Source organism: Ranitomeya imitator, chromosome 6, assembly GCF_032444005.1.
Source record: "Ranitomeya imitator isolate aRanImi1 chromosome 6, aRanImi1.pri, whole genome shotgun sequence".
NCBI classification, from domain to species: domain Eukaryota; kingdom Metazoa; phylum Chordata; class Amphibia; order Anura; family Dendrobatidae; genus Ranitomeya; species Ranitomeya imitator.
In genome coordinates, this window is record NC_091287.1 from 504,977,809 (window position 1) to 504,997,231 (window position 19,423).

The 19,423-nt window shown below is 42.5% G+C and overlaps 1 protein-coding gene across 21 annotated transcripts in view; it reads left to right on the forward strand.

The window, feature by feature from the left end:
- RIMS2 (regulating synaptic membrane exocytosis 2) overlaps positions 1 to 19,423 on the forward strand; it is a 736,866-nt gene that overhangs the window by 706,514 nt on the left and 10,929 nt on the right. For 20 of the 21 annotated variants that reach the window (XM_069731752.1, XM_069731753.1, XM_069731750.1 and 17 more), the window contains one exon: positions 19,200 to 19,341. In XM_069731752.1, the coding sequence (XP_069587853.1) occupies positions 19,200 to 19,341 (142 nt within the window). Of the gene's footprint in view, positions 1 to 9,051; positions 9,516 to 19,199; positions 19,342 to 19,423 lie in introns of those variants that run through there. The other variant, XM_069731748.1, reaches the window with a different exon arrangement.

Genomic DNA, 19,423 nt, shown 5'->3' on the forward strand with positions numbered 1-19,423 from the left:
CTCAATTACAGCTAAACATGAATCACCCTGCTCATTGCATCTTCCCAGATGTCATACTAATGAGTTGTTTTCTAAAAATACCCCACAAAAATGTCAGGACAGAAGGTGAAATGAAGAAGGTTTATCAATTGACAGCCATGATACTGCCAGTAATAGATTCAGGATGTGACGGTATAGCGTATGATATATACTATATATATTGTATATGATGTCTTACATGACAGCACACGACGGGTTTTCTCAAATTGTTACATTTTTTAATTAGTTAGACAATATTAAAATAAGCAAGTTTGCCGCTTTTTATATCTGTTGTCATTCTCCTGCGATGAGAGCTTTTATCTTACATGGTGTACAACTGGTTTCCGTTGATCTCGGCCACTAGTGACTGCCCAGACCCTGGACAAGAATGCGCAATAGCTACATTTTAGAAGAGGAGTTAGCTCTTAGCAGACCAGACCGTTGGTATCTATACAGCAGTTGGCAGCTCTCCTCCGTGCAGCTCTTTCCCAGCTCCTGACCGTGCTGCTGTTATAAAGCTAGTAAAATCATCAGCCCTGTAGCTTTCAGAGCAGGTCTATTAATTATGGCTTGGGGCTCTCACAGTTTGTAGCCGTGAGTTTGTTCAAATTCTCTGTTATCTATGTGTAAATACAGTGATAGCGGTTTAGACTCTAGAACGAACACTGATAGCTGAATGTGTTACAGCAGAAGTTATGCCGAGCCTTATTGTTGCACAAATACTACAGTCACTAGTACTCTCCATCAATAACCCTTTCTACCCTGCTATGCCCTAATTAAAGATGTATTCTGTAAATATACCATGTCTGGATGGGGGGAGGGAAGAGTAGCTGAGAATCTGCTGTATAATAAACAAGATTGTAGCAGACCATTTTTGGCAATATTCCTTGTTGAGAGCGATTGTATAGCAATTTGCTAAACATAGGGAAAGCAGAAAGCCATCATCCTTTTGGGGCATATTTTTTTTACGACTGGTGGGGTCCCAGCAGCTGCAACGCACTGTTCAGTCATCCTAGAGCAGTGTTCCCCAACTCCGGTCCTCAAGAGCCACCAACAGGTCATGTTTTCAGGATTTCCTTAGTATTACCCAGGTGATAATTGCATCATCTGCACAGGCAATAATTCCATCACCTGTGCAATACTAAGGAAATCCTGAAAACATGACCTGTTGGTGGCTCTCGAGGACCGGAGTTGGGGAACACTGTCCTAGAGCTGTGCCACCAATGTCTGTATCCAGAATGCCGAATTTAGGCTAGGTCCACATCTGTACATCAGCAGACGTATGCATCCCGACGTATGTCAACAACGTGTGCAAGCATGTGCCGATGCCATCTGTCGACCAACAGTTTTCTGAATTTCGACATATACGTCCATCTACAACAATATACTCTATACTGTTTATTCCTTTTAATGTATCCATTACATTATTTTCTCAAGTAGCTTTTTTAGTAGTATCGACATGAAAACATTATTGAGACTTACAGCTGTAGATTTCAATATGTCTCCCATTGATGATTCTCGATAAGAAAAATTGTTTTTCTTACATTATTTTTTGTGAACAAAAAAATTTGTCAAATTTTTTTTTTACATCCCTCCCCTCCTCCCCAAAATAGCAGTATGATGTAAATCTATCAAAACATAGACAGAAAACATTTTTTGACTACATATTGCCCATTTTAGTCTATGGAAATGCAATGGGGTTTTTTTTTTTGCAATTCAGGTATATATCCAGGGGAAAACACTGTATAAATGTGAACCCTTTGCTGTTTATAGATTTCTTATATCATGTTGCTGTGACAAAAGCGCACCGACCAGCACCAAAGTCAAATGTAGTCAATCATTAGCCAGGATGCAAATAAAGTGCTAGGTTTTCGGACATGTGGGATGTCAGCGGACGATTCTCAGGGTCTGTGTATGGTGATAGCACCAAGCCATCGCCCACAGTAGCATGACAGCCATGTACAAAGACCTGAAAAAGGGCATGAAAAGGTCAAATGCCATTCAGAATCTGAGCTATAATAATATTGAGGACTATAATGAACAGCCAGCCTCTTTAGCAATGACCTTTTGTTGCTTCCCCTCCTTGTGGAGTGTGTCAGTGACTGCCTTCTGGACAGCTGTCAAGTCAGCAGTCTTCCCCATGATTGTGGAGCCTACTGTCTGAAACAGAGTAAGAGACCTTTTTAGACGCTTAGGAAGCCTTTGCAGGTGTTTTTGTTAATTATTGTAATTTACTGATATAATGACTTTTGGGTTTTCATTGGCTGTAAGCCATAATCATCAACATTAACAGAAATAAACCCGTGAAATAGATCACTCAGTTTGTACTGACTCTATATAATACATGAGTTTCACTTTTTGTATTGAAGAACTGAAATAAATTAACTTTTTGATGATATTCTAATATAGTGAGAAGCACCTGTATTTTCCTAATATAGTTGTTTTTGGGTTTTTTAAGCTTCGCTTCTTGATCCTCCCAAAGCCGATCCAGTCCTGGGTCCTTACTTCTGTGCTTACATTCACGTGTCAGCACAGGACATTGTTTCTTGTGTTGGTATGTGACTGTAGCTAAGCCAGCCCCCTTGTCTGTCACATCTGATACATGGTCAGAAAAGGAGGCTGGCTTAGTCATTAGTCATTGAAAGGAGCAGTGGGCCCGCACCATTCGCGCTGTGTTGCAGTCAGAATGAATATAGGGGCATGGTCGAGGGTCTGAATTAATTTTGGGGTCGTACCTGGAGTCTTGTGTAGAGGTCTCATTCATTTTAGGATGAGATGTAGGGGGTTTGGCTTAAAGTTTGATTAATTTAGGGGTCTGAATAAAGTCATGGGTTTGTTTCGGGGTGTGAACTAATTTTGGGGTGTGATGTCTAAATGTATCTTGGGGGTCTGTTCTGGGATCTGATTTTGAGGGGGTCTATAATTTAATATAGCGGCTCGGTACTTTATAGTTACTTAATAATGAAAGTTTTATGAAGTCAGTTAGTTGCTTGTGTAATGTACAGACATGTCGGTTCCTCTCTGCAACCTTGGCCAATAGATTGGGGTCCTGAAGTTTGGTCCCCTCTCTTTTGTTAAAATGAATAGGACCTGCATGTACCGGGGTGTAATGGATGATGTGCGAGTACAATGCAGAGGCATCATTCATCTAGTCATTACTGTAATGAATTGGGTGCTGCACATTACCAGATGCTTTGTGTTGGGCTCCGGAATGTTCTCATTTTCCTAAAGGAAGTCATAAGAACAGGCTCATTTTCTCCCTACTGTCCCTGTTCTCGTATTCTAGGAACACATTACATCTAATTATCTCCATAGAGCGTCACGGTCTCACTAAAAATAAATGGTGGGGAGAAAAAAAAGGACATTTCCAGCCTTGTCCCCTTCCCCAAACTAAGGATACATAAAGAGGTTCTTTAGGAAGTAAAGAAGTCTCGAGCTGAAGATTGCCGGAGAGATCTTGGATCTGGTTACAATAGGAATGTTCTCCAAGCAGAAGACCAGGAACTCGGACCGAAACTCTGCGACTTAAAAAGGATCAAAGCGAAAAATCGAACAGCAAAAAACCTCTCGCCATACAGTAGGCACCAAAATGATCAAACATGAAAATTTGCCAGCAGAAAAAAAAATGACATAAAACCCCACAGATGATGTATTTATCTCACCCATGATATAAGTGATGTAGTGCCTGTATGGACATACACAATTCAGTAACCTTACCCTTGTGTGATCTTAGCCTAAATATATATATATATACCGGTATATATATTTTAATGTCTTTTTTTTTTGCATTATAGTGGTATTTTCTTTATACTTATTTTATTTACATTGATATTTTAACTTTTTTTTTTAACTGTAAGTTTTTATTGAAAAAAAAAATGTTTAATTTAACAATTGAACACAAGTCCAAAGGTAAAAAAAGGTATGAAGCTATGAAGCTAATATTATTATTACACCTACTACATATTGGGATAGGATCTTGGAGATAGGAATACCCCTCTAATTTCCCAAAAAGTTGCAGAATGAATGTTCAATACATTTTTATATATAATATTCTGCTCATTTTTGGCTACAATAAAGATTACCATACGTGATGGTTAAAAATGAAGTGTTTTTTTGTTTTTTTTTTAAATCGAGGCATAAGAAAATAAAAGAATTGGTCATGGGAATTATGACATTATGAAATAATGTCCAAAATCCTGTCTGTTAAAATTGAGATCAAGTGGAGAACCCCTTTAACCCCTTTCTGCCATCGGACGTACTATTCCGTCCATGTGGGGTTGGCCCTAATTCCCAAGGACAGAATAGTACGTCCAGCTCACGGGGGGAGCGCGGACGATCGTGGCCGGGTGTCAGCTGCCTATCGCAGCTGACATCCGGCGCTATGTGCCAGGAGTGGTCACGGACCGCCCCCGGCACATTAACCCCCGGCACACCACGATCAAACATGATCGCGGTGTGCCGGCGGTATAGGGAAGCATCGCGCAGGGAGGGGGCTCCCTGCGGGCTTCCCTGAGACCCCCGCAGCAACGCGATGTGATCGCGTTGCTGCGAGGGTCTCCTTATCTCCCTCCCTGCTCCAGGCCCGGATCTAAGATGGCCGCGGCATCCGGGTCCTGCAGGGAGGGATGTGTCTTACCAAGTGCCTGCTCAGAGCAGGCGCTGGGTAAGCCTGCAGCACTGTAAGTCAGATCACTGATCTGACAGAGTGCTGTGCAAACTGTCAGATCAGTGATCTGTGATGTCCCCCCGGGACAAAGTTAAAAAAAAGTTAAAAAAAAAAAATTCCCACATGTGTAAAAAAAAAAAAATAATAATAATTCCTAAATAAAGAAAAATATATATATATTATTCCCATAAATACATTTCTTTATCTAAATAAAAAAAAACAATAAAAGTACACATATTTAGTATCTCAAAATGTGGTAACGCAAAAAATATTTTTTGCAATAAAAGCGTCTTTCACTGTGTGACAACTGCCAATCATAAAAATCCGCTAAAAAACCCGCTATAAAAGTAAATCAAACCCCCCTTCATCACCCCCTTAGTTAGGGAAAAATAAAAAAATTTAAAAAATGTATTTATTTCCATTTTCCCATTAGGGTTAGGGCTAGGGTTAGGGTTAAGGCTACAGTTAGGGTTGGGGCTAAAGTTAGGGTTAGAGCTAGGGTTAGGGTTACGGCTAAGGTTAGGGCTAGGGTTGGGGTTAGGGTTGGGGCTAGGGTTAAGGCTACAGTTAGGGTTTGGATTACATTTACGGTTGGGATTAGGGTTAGGGGTGTGTCAGGGTTAGGGGTGTGGTTAGGGTTACCGTTGGGATTAGGGTTAGGGGTGTATTTGGATTAGGGTTTCAGTTATAATTGGGGGGTTTCCACTGTTTAGGCACATCAGGGGCTCTCCAAACGCAACATGGCGTCCCATCTCAATTCCTGTCAATTTTGCATTGAAAAGTCAAACGGCGCTCCTTCCCTTCCGAGCTCTCCCGTGCGCCCAAACAGTGGTTTACCCCCACATATGGGGTATCAGCGTACTCAGGACAAATTGTACAACAACTTTTGTGGTCCAATTTCTTCTCTTACCATTGGGAAAATAAAAAATTGGGGGCGAAAAGATAATTTTTGTGAAAAAAAATGATTTTTTATTTTTACGGTTCTGCATTATAAACTTCTGTAAAGCACTTGGTGGGTCAAAGTGCTCACCACACCTCTAGATAAGTTCCTTAGGGGGTCTACTTTCCAAAATGGTGTCACTTGTGGGGGGTTTCAATGTTTAGGCACATCAGTGGCTCTCCAAACGCAACATGGCGTCCCATCTCAATTCCTGTCAATTTTGCATTGAAAAGTCAAATAGCGCTCCTTCCCTTCTGAGCTCTGTCATGCACCCAAACAGTGGTTTACCCCCACATGTGGGGTATTGGCGTACTCTGGACAAATTGTACAACAACTTTTGCGGTCCATTTTCTCCTGTAACCCTTGGTAAAATAAAACAAATTGGAGCTGAATAAATTTTTGTGAAAAAAAGTTAAATGTTAATTTTTATTTAAACATTAAAAAAATTCCTGTGAAGCACCAGAAGGGTTATTAAACTTCTTGAATATGGTTTTGAGCACCTTGAGGGGTGTAGTTTTTAGAATGGTGTCACACTTGGGTATTTTCTATCATATAGACTCCTCAAAATGACTTCAAATGAGATGTGGTCCCTAAAACAAAATGGTGTTGGAAAAATGAGAAATTGCTGGTCAACTTTTAACCCTTATAACTCACTAACAAAAAAAAAATGTTATTCCAAAATTGTGCTGATGTAAAGCAGACATGTGGGAAATGTTACTTATTAAGTATTTTGTGTGACATATCTCTCTGATTTAAATGCATAAAAATTCAAAGTTGGAAAATTGCGAAATTTTCAAAATTTTTGCCAAATTTAAATTTTTTTCACAAATAAACGCAGGTAATATCAAAGAAATTTTACCACTATCATGAAGTACAATATGTCACGAGAAAACAATGTCAGAATCACCGGGATCCGTTGAAGCGTTACAGAGTTATAACCTCATAAAGGGACAGTGGTCAGAATTGTAAAAATTGGCCCGGTCCATAACGTTCGAACCACCCTTGGGGGTAAAGGGGTTAAGGAATTGGATTTTTTGGCTGTCTTTCTCTACTTAAAAATATTTCCCCATCCATATTGACGCAGCCCTGCAGAACCTCTTGCAGCTGTGCAGGATGCTAGTAAATGTGCTGACAGCTGGCAGCTATACCTGGTAAAAGCCAGTGGAGCATGTGTGGTGTTTACTGTCCCTGGCTGTCAGCCTGTGGGGTGGAGGGAGCAAACATGAGCCTGAGTGCTGCTCACCTGCTGCTTGAGCTGCCCCATCATCATCATCCTCCACTCCATGACACAATGCACCAGTCCCTGTCTCCCCCCAGTGACAGCAGGGCTCCTGGTAATTGGAGAGGAGTCAGCTCTGTCTATTCCACGCACAGGGAGACATGAGACTACAAGAAGCCAGAGGAGCGGAGGCAGAGTGAGGAGGGAGCAGGCTGGCACATCACCAGCAGGGGGCAGTGAGGAGGGAGCAGGCTGGCACATCACCAGCAGGAGGCAGAGTGAGGAGGGAGCAGGCTGGCACATCACCAGCAGGAGGCAGAGTGAGGAGGGAGCAGGCTGGCACATCACCAGCAGGAGGCAGAGTGAGGAGGGAGCAGGCTGGCACATCACCAGCAGGAGGCAGCGTGAGGAGGGAGCAGGCTGGCACATCACCAGCAGGGGCAGAGTGAGGAGGGAGCAGGCTGGCACATCACCAGCAGGGGGCAGAGTGAGGAGGGAGCAGGCTGGCACATCACCAGGAGGCAGAGTGAGGAGGGAGCAGGCTGGCACATCACCAGCAGGAGGCAGAGTGAGGAGGGGGCAGGCTGGCACATCACCAGCAGGGGGCAGTGAGGAGGGAGCAGGCTGGCACATCAGCAGGGGGCAGAGTGAGGAGGGAGCAGGCTGGCACATCACCAGCAGGGGGCAGTGAGGAGGGAGCAGGCTGGCACATCACCAGCAGGAGGCAGAGTGAGGAGGGAGCAGGCTGGCACATCACCAGCAGGAGGCAGAGTGAGGAGGGAGCAGGCTGGCACATCACCAGCAGGGGGCAGAGTGAGGAGGGAGCAGGCTGGCACATCACCAGCAGGGGGCAGTGAGGAGGAAGCAGGCTGGCACATCACCAGCAGGAGGCAGAGTGAGGAGGGAGCAGGCTGGCACATCACCAGCAGGAGGCAGAGTGAGGAGGGAGCAGGCTGGCACATCACCAGCAGGAGGCAGAGGGAGGAGGGAGCAGGCTGGCACATCACCAGCAGGAGGCAGAGTGAGGAGGGAGCAGGCTGGCACATCACCAGCAGGAGGCAGCGTGAGGAGGGAGCAGGCTGGCACATCACCAGCAGGGGGCAGAGTGAGAAGGGAGCAGGCTGGCACATCACCAGCAGGGGGCAGAGTGAGGAGGGAGCAGGCTGGCACATCACCAGCAGGAGGCAGAGTGAGGAGGGGGCAGGCTGGCACATCACCAGCAGGGGGCAGTGAGGAGGGAGCAGGCTGGCACATCACCAGCAGGGGGCAGAGTGAGGAGGGAGCAGGCTGGCACATCACCAGCAGGGGGCAGTGAGGAGGGAGCAGGCTGGCACATCACCAGCAGGAGGCAGAGTGAGGAGGGATCAGGCTGGCACATCACCAGCAGGAGGCAGAGTGAGGAGGGAGCAGGCTGGCACATCACCAGCAGGGGGCAGTGAGGAGGGAGCAGGCTGGCACATCACCAGCAGGAGGCAGAGTGAGGAGGGATCAGGCTGGCACATCACCAGCAGGAGGCAGAGTGAGGAGGGAGCAGGCTGGCACATCACCAGCAGGAGGCAGAGTGAGGAGGGAGCAGGCTGGCACATCACCAGCAGGAGGCAGAGTGAGGAGGGAGCAGGCTGGCACATCACCAGCAGGAGGCAGAGTGAGGAGGGAGCAGGCTGGCACATCACCAGCAGGAGGCAGAGTGAGGAGGGAGCAGGCTGGCACATCACCAGCAGGGGGCAGTGAGGAGGGAGCAGGCTGGCACATCACCAGCAGGAGGCAGAGTGAGGAGGGAGCAGGCAGGCACATCACCAGCAGGAGGCAGAGTGAGGAGGGAGCAGGCTGGCACATCACCAGCAGAGGGCAGTGAGGAGGGAGCAGGCTGGCACATCACCAGCAGGGGGCAGTGAGGAGGGAGCAGGCTGGCACATCACCAGCAGGAGGCAGAGTGAGGAGGGAGCAGGCAGGCACATCACCAGCAGGAGGCAGAGTGAGGAGGGAGCAGGCTGGCACATCACCAGCAGAGGGCAGTGAGGAGGGAGCAGGCTGGCACATCACCAGCAGGAGGCAGAGTGAGGAGGGAGCCGGCTGGCACATCACCAGCAGGGGGCAGTAAGGAGGGAGCAGGCTGGCACATCACCAGCAGGGGGCTGTGGCTGGCACATCTGCGCTGTGCGCTCATTGGTGCCAGCCATGAGGGAGGAGAAGAGACCGGAGCTGAGCGCTCAGTATCAGACCTGCTGCCGAGGATACACGTGTGTCACAGGGAGGAAAGCAGTGCAGGATCCAGTGTGTGAGCTCCTGTGTGTGAGATCCAGTGTGTGTGAGATCCCGTGTGTGTGAGATCCCGTGTGAGCTCCGGCTACAGACCCGCAGGAGCCGCCTATCTCCAGCCGGTGCCATCTGTGGATCTCCCGCCCGTGGATGCCCAGGACGCGGCGGATGCTGCACGGGTGGCGGCTGATCGGCTCCGGTTCTCATTGGACGTGCGGCTCATCCAGCAGCCAAGACGCCGCGGATATTGTACAGAGGACCGTCCAAGATGGTCAGAGAGCAGCGGCAGCGGGAGAGATCGGCTGCAGCGGGCGACCGCATCCCGCGCTCCCAGAGCCGCAGCAGTCTGTCCGCCTCCTTCGAGGCTCTGGCCGGATACTTCCCCTGTATGAACTCTCTGGAGGAGGATGAGGGTGAGCAGGACGGGCAGGGCGGCGGGCACCGGGCGGACATGGCAGCGGGCAGTGACAGGTGGCGGCGAGCTCTGGGGAGGCGGCTGTGCTGAGCTGCCGGCACCGGGCGCTGAGATGATGGCGGCTCGGCCTCAGCACTTGTAGCCAGGTGGGGTCTGATTGTTTCTCCATGTCAGGGGACATTCACTGATGGCGCAGGAGGAAGGAGCCCGCACATCACTGTGACCTGCAGGAGCTGAGGAAAGCTGGGAACTATTTGGGTTTCATTTGCATCTAGTCTGGTAAAAACTAGCACCTTATGCTGCACCAAGAGAATAATGGGGTCCGCAGCCTGTGAGGGGTCAGTGATCGTCACCAGACTGCTGCCCAGAAACTGGAAATCTGGGGGCAAAGGGGCGGACTGATATTAAGTGGTGATCATTGATTTTCATGTGTTTAGCAATGTCTGTGTATTATCTATCTATTCATCTATTATGTACTGTATCTATTTATCTCTCTATTATCTAATTATCTATATTATCTATCCATTATCTATCTATTATCTATCTATTATCTATCTATCATCTATCTATTATCTATCTGCCTATTATCTATTATCTATCTCACTATCTATTATCTATCTGTCTATTATCTATTATCTATCTTCTATCTATCATCTATCTATTATCTATCTTCTATCTATCATCTATCTATTATCTATCTATCTATTATCTATCTGTCTATTATCTATCTATCTATCATCTATCTATCATCTATCTATCATCTATCTATCTATTATCTATCTATTATCTATCTATCTATCTATTATCTATCTATCTATTATCTATCTGTCTATTATCTATCTATCTATCATCTATCTATCATCTATCTATCATCTATCTATCTATTATCTATCTATCTATCATCTATCTATCTATTATCTATCTATCTATTATCTATCTATCATCTATCTATCATCTATCTATCTATTATCTATCTATCATCTATCTATCTATCATCTATCTATTATCTATCTATTATCTATCTATCTATCTATTATCTATCTATCTATTATCTATCTGTCTATTATCTATCTATCTATCATCTATCTATCATCTATCTATCATCTATCTATCTATTATCTATCTATCTATCATCTATCTATCTATTATCTATCTATCTATTATCTATCTATCATCTATCTATCATCTATCTATCTATTATCTATCTATCATCTATCTATCTATCATCTATCTATTATCTATCTATCTATCTATTATCTATCTATCTATTATCTATCTATCATCTATCTATCATCTATCTATCTATTATCTATCTATCATCTATCTATCTATCATCTATCTATTATCTATCTATCTATCTATTATCTATCTATCTATCATCTATCTATCTATTATCTATCTATCTATTATCTATCTATCATCTATCTATCATCTATCTATCTATTATCTATCTATCATCTATCTATCTATCATCTATCTATTATCTATCTATCTATCTATTATCTATCTATCATCTATCTATCTATCATCTATCTATCTATTATCTATCTGTCTATCTATCTATTATCTATCTATCATCTATCTATCTATTATCTATCTACTATCTATCTCACTATTATCTATCTGTCTATTATCTATCTTCTGTCTATCATCTATCTATATATCATCTATCTATCTATTATCTATCTATCATCTATCTATCTATTATCTATCTATCTATCTATTATCTATCTATCATCTATCTATCTATCATCTATCTATCTATTATCTATCTATCTATTATCTATCTATCATCTATCTATCTATTATCTATCTACTATCTATCTCACTATTATCTATCTGTCTATTATCTATCTTCTGTCTATCATCTATCTATATATCATCTATCTATCTATCATCTATCTATCTATTATCTATCTATCTATCTATTATCTATCTATCATCTATCTATCTATTATCTATCTACTATCTATCTCACTATTATCTATCTGTCTATTATCTATCTTCTGTCTATCATCTATCTATATATCATCTATCTATCTATCTATTATCTATCTATTATCTATCTATCTATCTATATATCATCTATCATCTATTATCTATCATCTATCTATTATCTATCATCTATCTATTATCTATCATCTATCTATTATCTATCTATCTATCATCTATCTATTATCTATCATCTATCTATCATCTATCTATCTATTATCTATCTTCTATCTATCTATCTTCTATCTGTATTTATCTAATTTTCTATCTATCTATTAAATCTCTAATTCCATGTATCACCCATAGTAGGACACGTAGTGGTGGACATTAATATTAGCACTGAGATGTCATCACTGCACATTTTTCTTTCTCTCTGATGTTTCGCCCTTATGACCCCATATATCCGCAGTATTATGAGGAATTTATGATTTTTGCTCTTACCTTTACTTTGAGAAGAAATGTTTCTGGTCCTGTTGCTATCGGACATTGTGGAGGAGGGCAGTGCGTGCGATGTGACCGCTGCAGGCAGTCGCTGTGTGGCTTGTAGGTAGATCTCTCTGACAGTACTGAAGGCCATCAGACTCGGGGGGCATACGCGTCAGTGTTTGGGGGCTCATAGTTACTGCTGCACATACAGAACTCTGACACTCTGTACCGCACGCTAATGCTATCACCTGCTCAACATCCGAGCTGTAAAATTGCCCCAAATCCTTTTTTTTACTGCTTCCAAAATCTTAATTCCTTACCCTGCATATTGTACCAAAGGATGAGGAGAGGTACAACATGGCGCTATTTTTGACTTTATATTAAAAACTTGTTAAGCTGCTGACCTGACTACATCTCTGCAATTTCACTGCCATCTTCAGCATTCTGTGCTGTGTAGGCATGGCCCATCAGCTGTGTGTGTGTATATATATATAATTTTTCAGCAATATAAAAGTATTATATTAATAATAATAATCTTTATTTATATAGCGCCAACATATTCCGCAGCGCTTTACAGTTTAACAGTTTCAAACACAACAGTCATAAGTAACAACGTTAATAATACAATAATTAAAGAACAATAAGACGACCCTGCTCGTGAGAGTTTACAATCTACAATGAGGTGGGGGAGATGCAAAGTACAGGTGTGTATCTACAATGATGGTCCAGCCATCTATTTATATTAATAATAATTTATATTAATATAAATATTATATATTACATTATATATTATTATTGTTGCTATATTTAATATTTTTTATATTGCTGAAATATATATATATATATATATATATATATATATATATATATATATATATATATATGTATATATATTATTTTTCAAAAGTATAGCATATTAATAACAATAATGATTATTAATACAATATAAATATATATCTTATTATTAATAATATAATTGTTTTCATATTGATGAAAATACATACGGTATGTATACAGTATATATATTATTTTTCATCAATATAAAAATATTAAATAAATTATATATATTTATATTAACAATAACACACTAGGAACTAAATACAAAAAGTGTATAATGTACTGTAGACCCCTATAACTCATGATAATAAAATACAAGCAGCACATTCATCCTCCTGCCGTGATTTCCCTGGTAAATGTAATTTGGATCCATGACAGTCCGATGTCCCTGGCGCTGTCCCATCCTCTTCCATGGTTGTATTTCCCACAAGGATGTCCTATCTCGTGCTGGCCGATGGCTGTGGACATCATGTCGCCATTGTGACGCATGTTTCTGGTCTCTTTGTGGCCATTATTGCGCACCCCCGTTATAATGGGGCCGGTGTACGGCTTCGGCTGCTGCAGGGAAGTGACCATGGAAGATGGAAGGGTGGCCCTCGGGACACGAGTGGCTTCTCCCAGTCACTTCCGTAAGGCTATGTGCACACGTTCACGATTTCTCGCAGAAAATTCCTGAGAAAAACCGGACATCTTCTGCAAGAAATCCGAAAAAAATCTGCATGCGGTTTTGCCGCGTTTTTTTCCGGACACTTCCCAATGCATTTTGTAGTGGGAAATCCGCAAAAAAAAACGCAAAATTAATGAACATGCTGCGGTTTTTACCGCGATGTGTTTTTTTGTGCACAAAACATGCGGAATTCATTCTAAATGATGGGATGCTTATTATATGTGGTTTTGTTTGTTTTCTTTGCGGTTTTATATCGTTTTTATCAGAAAAAACCGCGAAAAAACGCTCAACGTGTGCACACAGCCTAAGGTTTCTTTCATTAGAATAAAAGTATAGTCCTCACCCTGAAATACTAGGATGTCAGACTTTTCGCTTCTTGCCAGGAATATGTCATGAATTTTTAGGCTCGCACAACCCTTTTGGGTCAGATTGCACCTTAAATAATGTACATTAATTGATATCCGCATTCTGCAACCTATGGCTTTGATGAGAAGCTACAACCCCTAACGTACCCTCAGACAGACTCGTCATCATTATTTCTTTCGGACAGTGGTCAGCAACCTGTGGCTGACCTGACGGGCAGAGAAAGGAAAGGGTCCCTGTGCAGTAATAATATATGGGCCCTCTGCAGTCCAATAGCTCATCAAAGTGAACAATCCCACCTGCTTTAGGGGTGGTAGTAGCCCCCTCGAACCTTTTAAGCCCCTGTGCGGCTGCACACGGTGCACCAATAGTATGCCTGCCCCTGTGTGAATGCTGAAAAACTACAACTCCCAGCATGCCCTGACAGCCCAAGGTCTTCTAGTTCTCACAGGCTGCAGACCACCAGTGGTGTAACCTGAAGTTCATGGACCCCAATGCAAAATTTCCAGTAGGGCCCCCAACTATCACGGTTCTATAATATTATTGGTCTTCTCATATGGGCCAGAGGGGTCTTTTGTGCCCCCCTGTGCTCCGGGCCTGGGAGAGACAATAGTCCCTGCACCCTATAATTACGCTCCTGCAGACCACCGAAAAAAAAATTCTTTTTTTTTTTGTTAGTATTAGTTTGCGTCAAATTAATCAAAGTGGTGCACGCGGTTCTTGAATTCTGCGCAAAATAAATCTTTAATCCCTTTTGCCTCTTTTTTTTAGGTCAAAAAGTCATAGTTTCTGTTAAAATGTCTCGGGACTAAAAGAGGGAAAACAAAATAAAAAACAATATAAAATCAATTCAGGAAAGGAAGGTATAGTACATTTGCGCCAATTTGTGAAAATTGATGAATTACCCCCAAAAAACATCTGGAAGCCCCAAGCCCACCTTGCCGAACATAAAAAAAGAAAAAAAAGACACTTTATAAAATAAACCTTAAAAAAGACACAAATTTAAAGAAAAATAAGATGCAAATGAAAAACAGGTGGAAAAAACGGACACAAATCCAATAATGATTCAGCCTGTTGGCCCCGATTTTATCACTGCTTTTGCTCCTTTTTTTTTGGATTTCTTTTTTTATTTTCATGATTCTATTTGCGCCTTTTATAAAGTCTGTTTTATATGTGCTCCCATATTATTTAAAGGGATTGTGTAATTAGAAAAATCCCTTTTTAAAATGCACTCGCTTTCCTGGTGAAAAAAAAACTTGTTTTGTTTTTTGTTTTTTTGTGCCGCTCTGGAGTGGTGGAGGCAGGGAGAATGCAGGATCGTCTCGAAGCCACGAGCACCGTAGATGATCAGATTGAGGGGGTCGAGGAGAGGTCTACACTCTGGTGGACGGGTCCTCAAACATCCTCATCACTAGCTTCACAGCAGAGGACTATCTGGGGACTTGTGTTTGCCAGGGAGGTTTTATTTTTTTTATGTGCACTTGATATAAAGGGATGAATGTAATTGCAGAGACTTCAGTCTGAAAGGTCATGGTGTCATTTCCTTACTACTGAGAATAATGTGATGTTCCAGATACTCCGTCTTGTGTTCTTGAGCCCTTCCCCCCTTGTGCTTTTAGCATCATTGAAATAAATTGCAGCATATTCTGAATTACATGGGGGGGGGGGGCACATATGTATATATATATATATATATATATATATATATATATATCTGTAGCTATGTCTTTCACGGCCTTTTACGAGAGATTGGGATGCCGCTCCGGGGCACGTGCCAGGTCTTGTTCTGTATTTTCTTCAGTCCATTCTAGTATATTGAAGTTCTCTATCGGCTCACAGAAAGTTGTATATCGAGAGTCCATACATGGCTAACCTTGACTCTTCCATGGCCAATGGCCGCCATAGAGGCGCTTGATCGTTTCTGCCCCAATGTTTCAGCCGAGACCCCCCTATTGTCTCAGCACTACAACCCTCACTGATCATTATTTGGCCACCTTATTACTATAGCAATTCCTCACCACTTTGAAGATCTCTGCTTGCCATCAGTGAATGAAAAATCACCACGTTTTGCTCCCGTAGAGTGTAGATTTTCTTTAGTGTATCCAATCTAATCTTCGGTGACCTAAATGGAAAAGCGGAAATCTCTTTCCCAGTCCTAATAGATGGCTACTAATCAGTGTACCCATCATGTAAGAGTCTGGAGATTATTGGGACCCAAAAGATCATATAAAAGACTATTATTATTCCAGACCTGTATTAGTTGGGGAGTCTCCATTGGGGACGTCAAGCTTCAAGTTACGACATTGGATATAACTCCGTTGTTTTGAAACACGCACAAACCAGAATGCTCGGCGCTTTGAAGTTAGGCAAACCCTTACAGGCTACATAAAACAGCATGCCGTGTATATAGTATACAGTGCTCAATCAGGGCTGTGGAGTCGGTAAGCCAAACCTCCGACTCCTCAATTTCCAGGACACCGATTCCACCAAACTGGGCTCCAATGCCACAGTCCTGCCAGGGAGTTGATAAGCCAAATCTCCGACTCGGACTCCTCAATTTTCATGACACTGACTCCGACTCCGACAAAATGGGCTCCAATGCCACAACCCTGCCAGGGCTGTGGAGTTGGTAAGCCAAATCTCCGACTCGGACTCCTCAATTTTCATGACACTGACTCCGACTCCACCACAATGGGCTCCGACTCCACAGCCCTGGTGATCATGCACCCTATGCATCCGATGGCTCCAGCACAGGAGAATATGACATTAGTGTTTTCCATCAGGATGAAAACTTTATTGCAAGATTAAACGTGAATTGAATCGTCTCCTCGGAGGAGTCGGCGTCCGGCAGTCAGACGTCTCCAGTGCTTCCAAATCAGGCAATATTCAATTACGTCTATTACAATTTTAATAAAGGACCCGGAATCAAACAAACCATGAGACGTCCTGGCAGATATCATAACACAAGTGTCTTCTACGCCACATGTCACAATTCACAGTCGTCATTTCACAACGGCTTGAAATCTACCGATTGTAGAACACTGGGTCCAGTGTAATGTATGATATATATTAATAAATGCGACCCAAAATTATTAATTCGGTATTTTTTGGTATCCTTATTTTATTGGCAAAATATGGACGCATTTAATTTTTCTCAGATGTTTATACAGGAAAGCTACATATCTTGGTACCGTGTTAGCCAGATGTTTAGTGACTTGGGAAAATTTGGGAATGGTTTGCAACAATTAGGTTGCGAATTATGCCCAGAGAATGTCCACAGCACCTATAGAAATATATTTTCTTAGAAAATTGCTGACATGTGTATATATATATAATTCATGCTATCCAAAGGCCTAATATTAGACTCCTACTTCCTGTTTTTCACCCGGACTTTAGAAGGAATAGACCGACTCAGACCCTATTTGTTTGAATGTAAGGATAAACTGGGCATGCTCTACTCTCTGAGCATAGGTCACTGTGAAGGGAGGGGGAGGAAGTGAGCTGTAACATGGCTTACTGTGAATGATGGATGCTGTATTATCTCTTCTGTATCCAGAGGTGCTACTTTTAATTGTAATCCTCTCTGTGATGTTGGTGAGTCTGCTGAAAAGTAGGGATGAGTGGACCTGTGGAAGTTCGGGTTCTGGTACCCGAACCAAACTTTAGTCCCAAGTTCAGTTTGGGCACGAGAACTGTACCTGAACTTGAGCCAAAACCCAAACCCCATTGAAACAATGGAGAAATTTACTCCGCAACGGACTTTCGGGGGAAAGTCCGTGTTCGGTGTTAAGCACAAGTTACTGTCCAGTTGAACTTTTAATTTCGGGTTCACTCATCTCCATTTGTATTCGCTTTAGATGGAGACTGTAACAGCCATTCTTTTAGTTATCACCCATCTTTTCTAAAAAAAAAAATATGTGCATGATGATATGAAACAACGGAATAGCATTTCTCAGACCAGGGGCATCTCTCTCTGTGGAGGACACATATGGGTAATGTGTAGTTCTTCATGCTCCCTGTGGAGGCGCTGCAGGGAAATTGAACACTTAGGCTTCAGGGTTTTTTTACGTATAAGAAAAACTCATCAGTGATTTTCATCAGTTTGGTCAGATTTTCATCAGTTTTCTAACTGATGAGAAAAGTAAAGTTTCTCCAACATCTCTTATCTATCAGTCAGTGAAAAACGGACGGCATCTGAACGCTGTCAGATTTTTTCACTGTCCCATACAATTGTGTTGCCGACTTTGATCCGACATTCGGATCAATATCGGATGTTTTAACGCGATTTTGCATAAATCACTGTGACATGTGAACAACCTAGATTGTCATAGGTAGGAGTGCTACCCGTGAAATAAAACGGATAACGGTCGTATGTGAATGAGGCCCTACTGTCGGATATCCCCACAAATTACAGCTGAGGGTCGCAAGAAGAGACACTTAAGGGTACGTTCACACAGGACTTTTTTGCTGCGTTTTTTTATGCTAATTTTCAGCTGCTTTTTACAGTACCAGCAAAGCCTATGAGATTTCATAAACCTCATGCACACACATTGGTTTTTTGTTTGATCAGTATTTTGTGCTTTGCTGCGGTTTTTTTACATAGAGCATGTCACTTTTTTGGGTAAGTTGACACAGGACTTTTTTGCTGCGTATTTTTGCTGCTTTTCTTTATGCTAATTTAGGTGCGTATTTGTTGCTTTTTTTGGTGCGCTTATTTTTTCTCTTTTTCCAGGCTAATGTCCTTGGATTTGCAGCAGCAAAAACGCAGCAAATAATGATACCTGCGTTTTTGCTGCGTTTTTTTCAACACCCATTCAAGTCAATGGGTGAAAAAACGCAGCAAAAACGCTGAAAGAAGTGACATGCTCTATGTCAAAAAAACGCAGCAAAGCACAAAATACTGATCACACAAAAAACCAATGTGTGTGCATGAGATTTCTGAAATCTCATAGGCTGTGCTGGTACTGTAAAAAGCAGATGAAAATAAGCATAAAAATACGCAGCAAAAAAGTCCTGTGTGAGCGTACCCTTTCAGCGTTTTTGCTGTGTTTTTTCACCCATTGACTTGAATGGGTGTTGAAAAAAAACGCAGGTATCATTATTTGCTGCGTTTTGCTGCTAAAAATCCAAGGACATTAGCCTTGAAAAAGAGGGGAAAAAAAAACGCACCAAAAAAAACGCACCTAAATTGGCATATAAAAAAAATGCAACAAAAAAGTCCTGTGTGAACTTACCCTAAGGGGACTGTCTAAAATGGGGAGAACCTCTATCATTTACCATGACAAGCGGTATCAAGAGTTCCTTTTTTTTTTTTTTTTTTAGAGCTTTTCACAGACGAGGTGAGGAGGTTCTAGGATGAAGACTTTAATCTTTCTTTTGTTGTTGTCTTTTTGACAGAAGTTGGAGGCAAGAAGTTGAAAAGTACGATCCAGAGAAGTACGGAAACGGGTCTGGCAGTGGAGATGAGGAACTGGATGACGAGACAAGCGAGTCGGGAGTCTAATGACGGGAGTATGAACAGTTACAGCTCCGAGGGGAAGTAAGTGTCGGAAAGTGGATGATAAATGGCTCCGAAGAGCTTGTTACCCATTTTGCATTTTGACCCTGACAGCCCTCGTTTA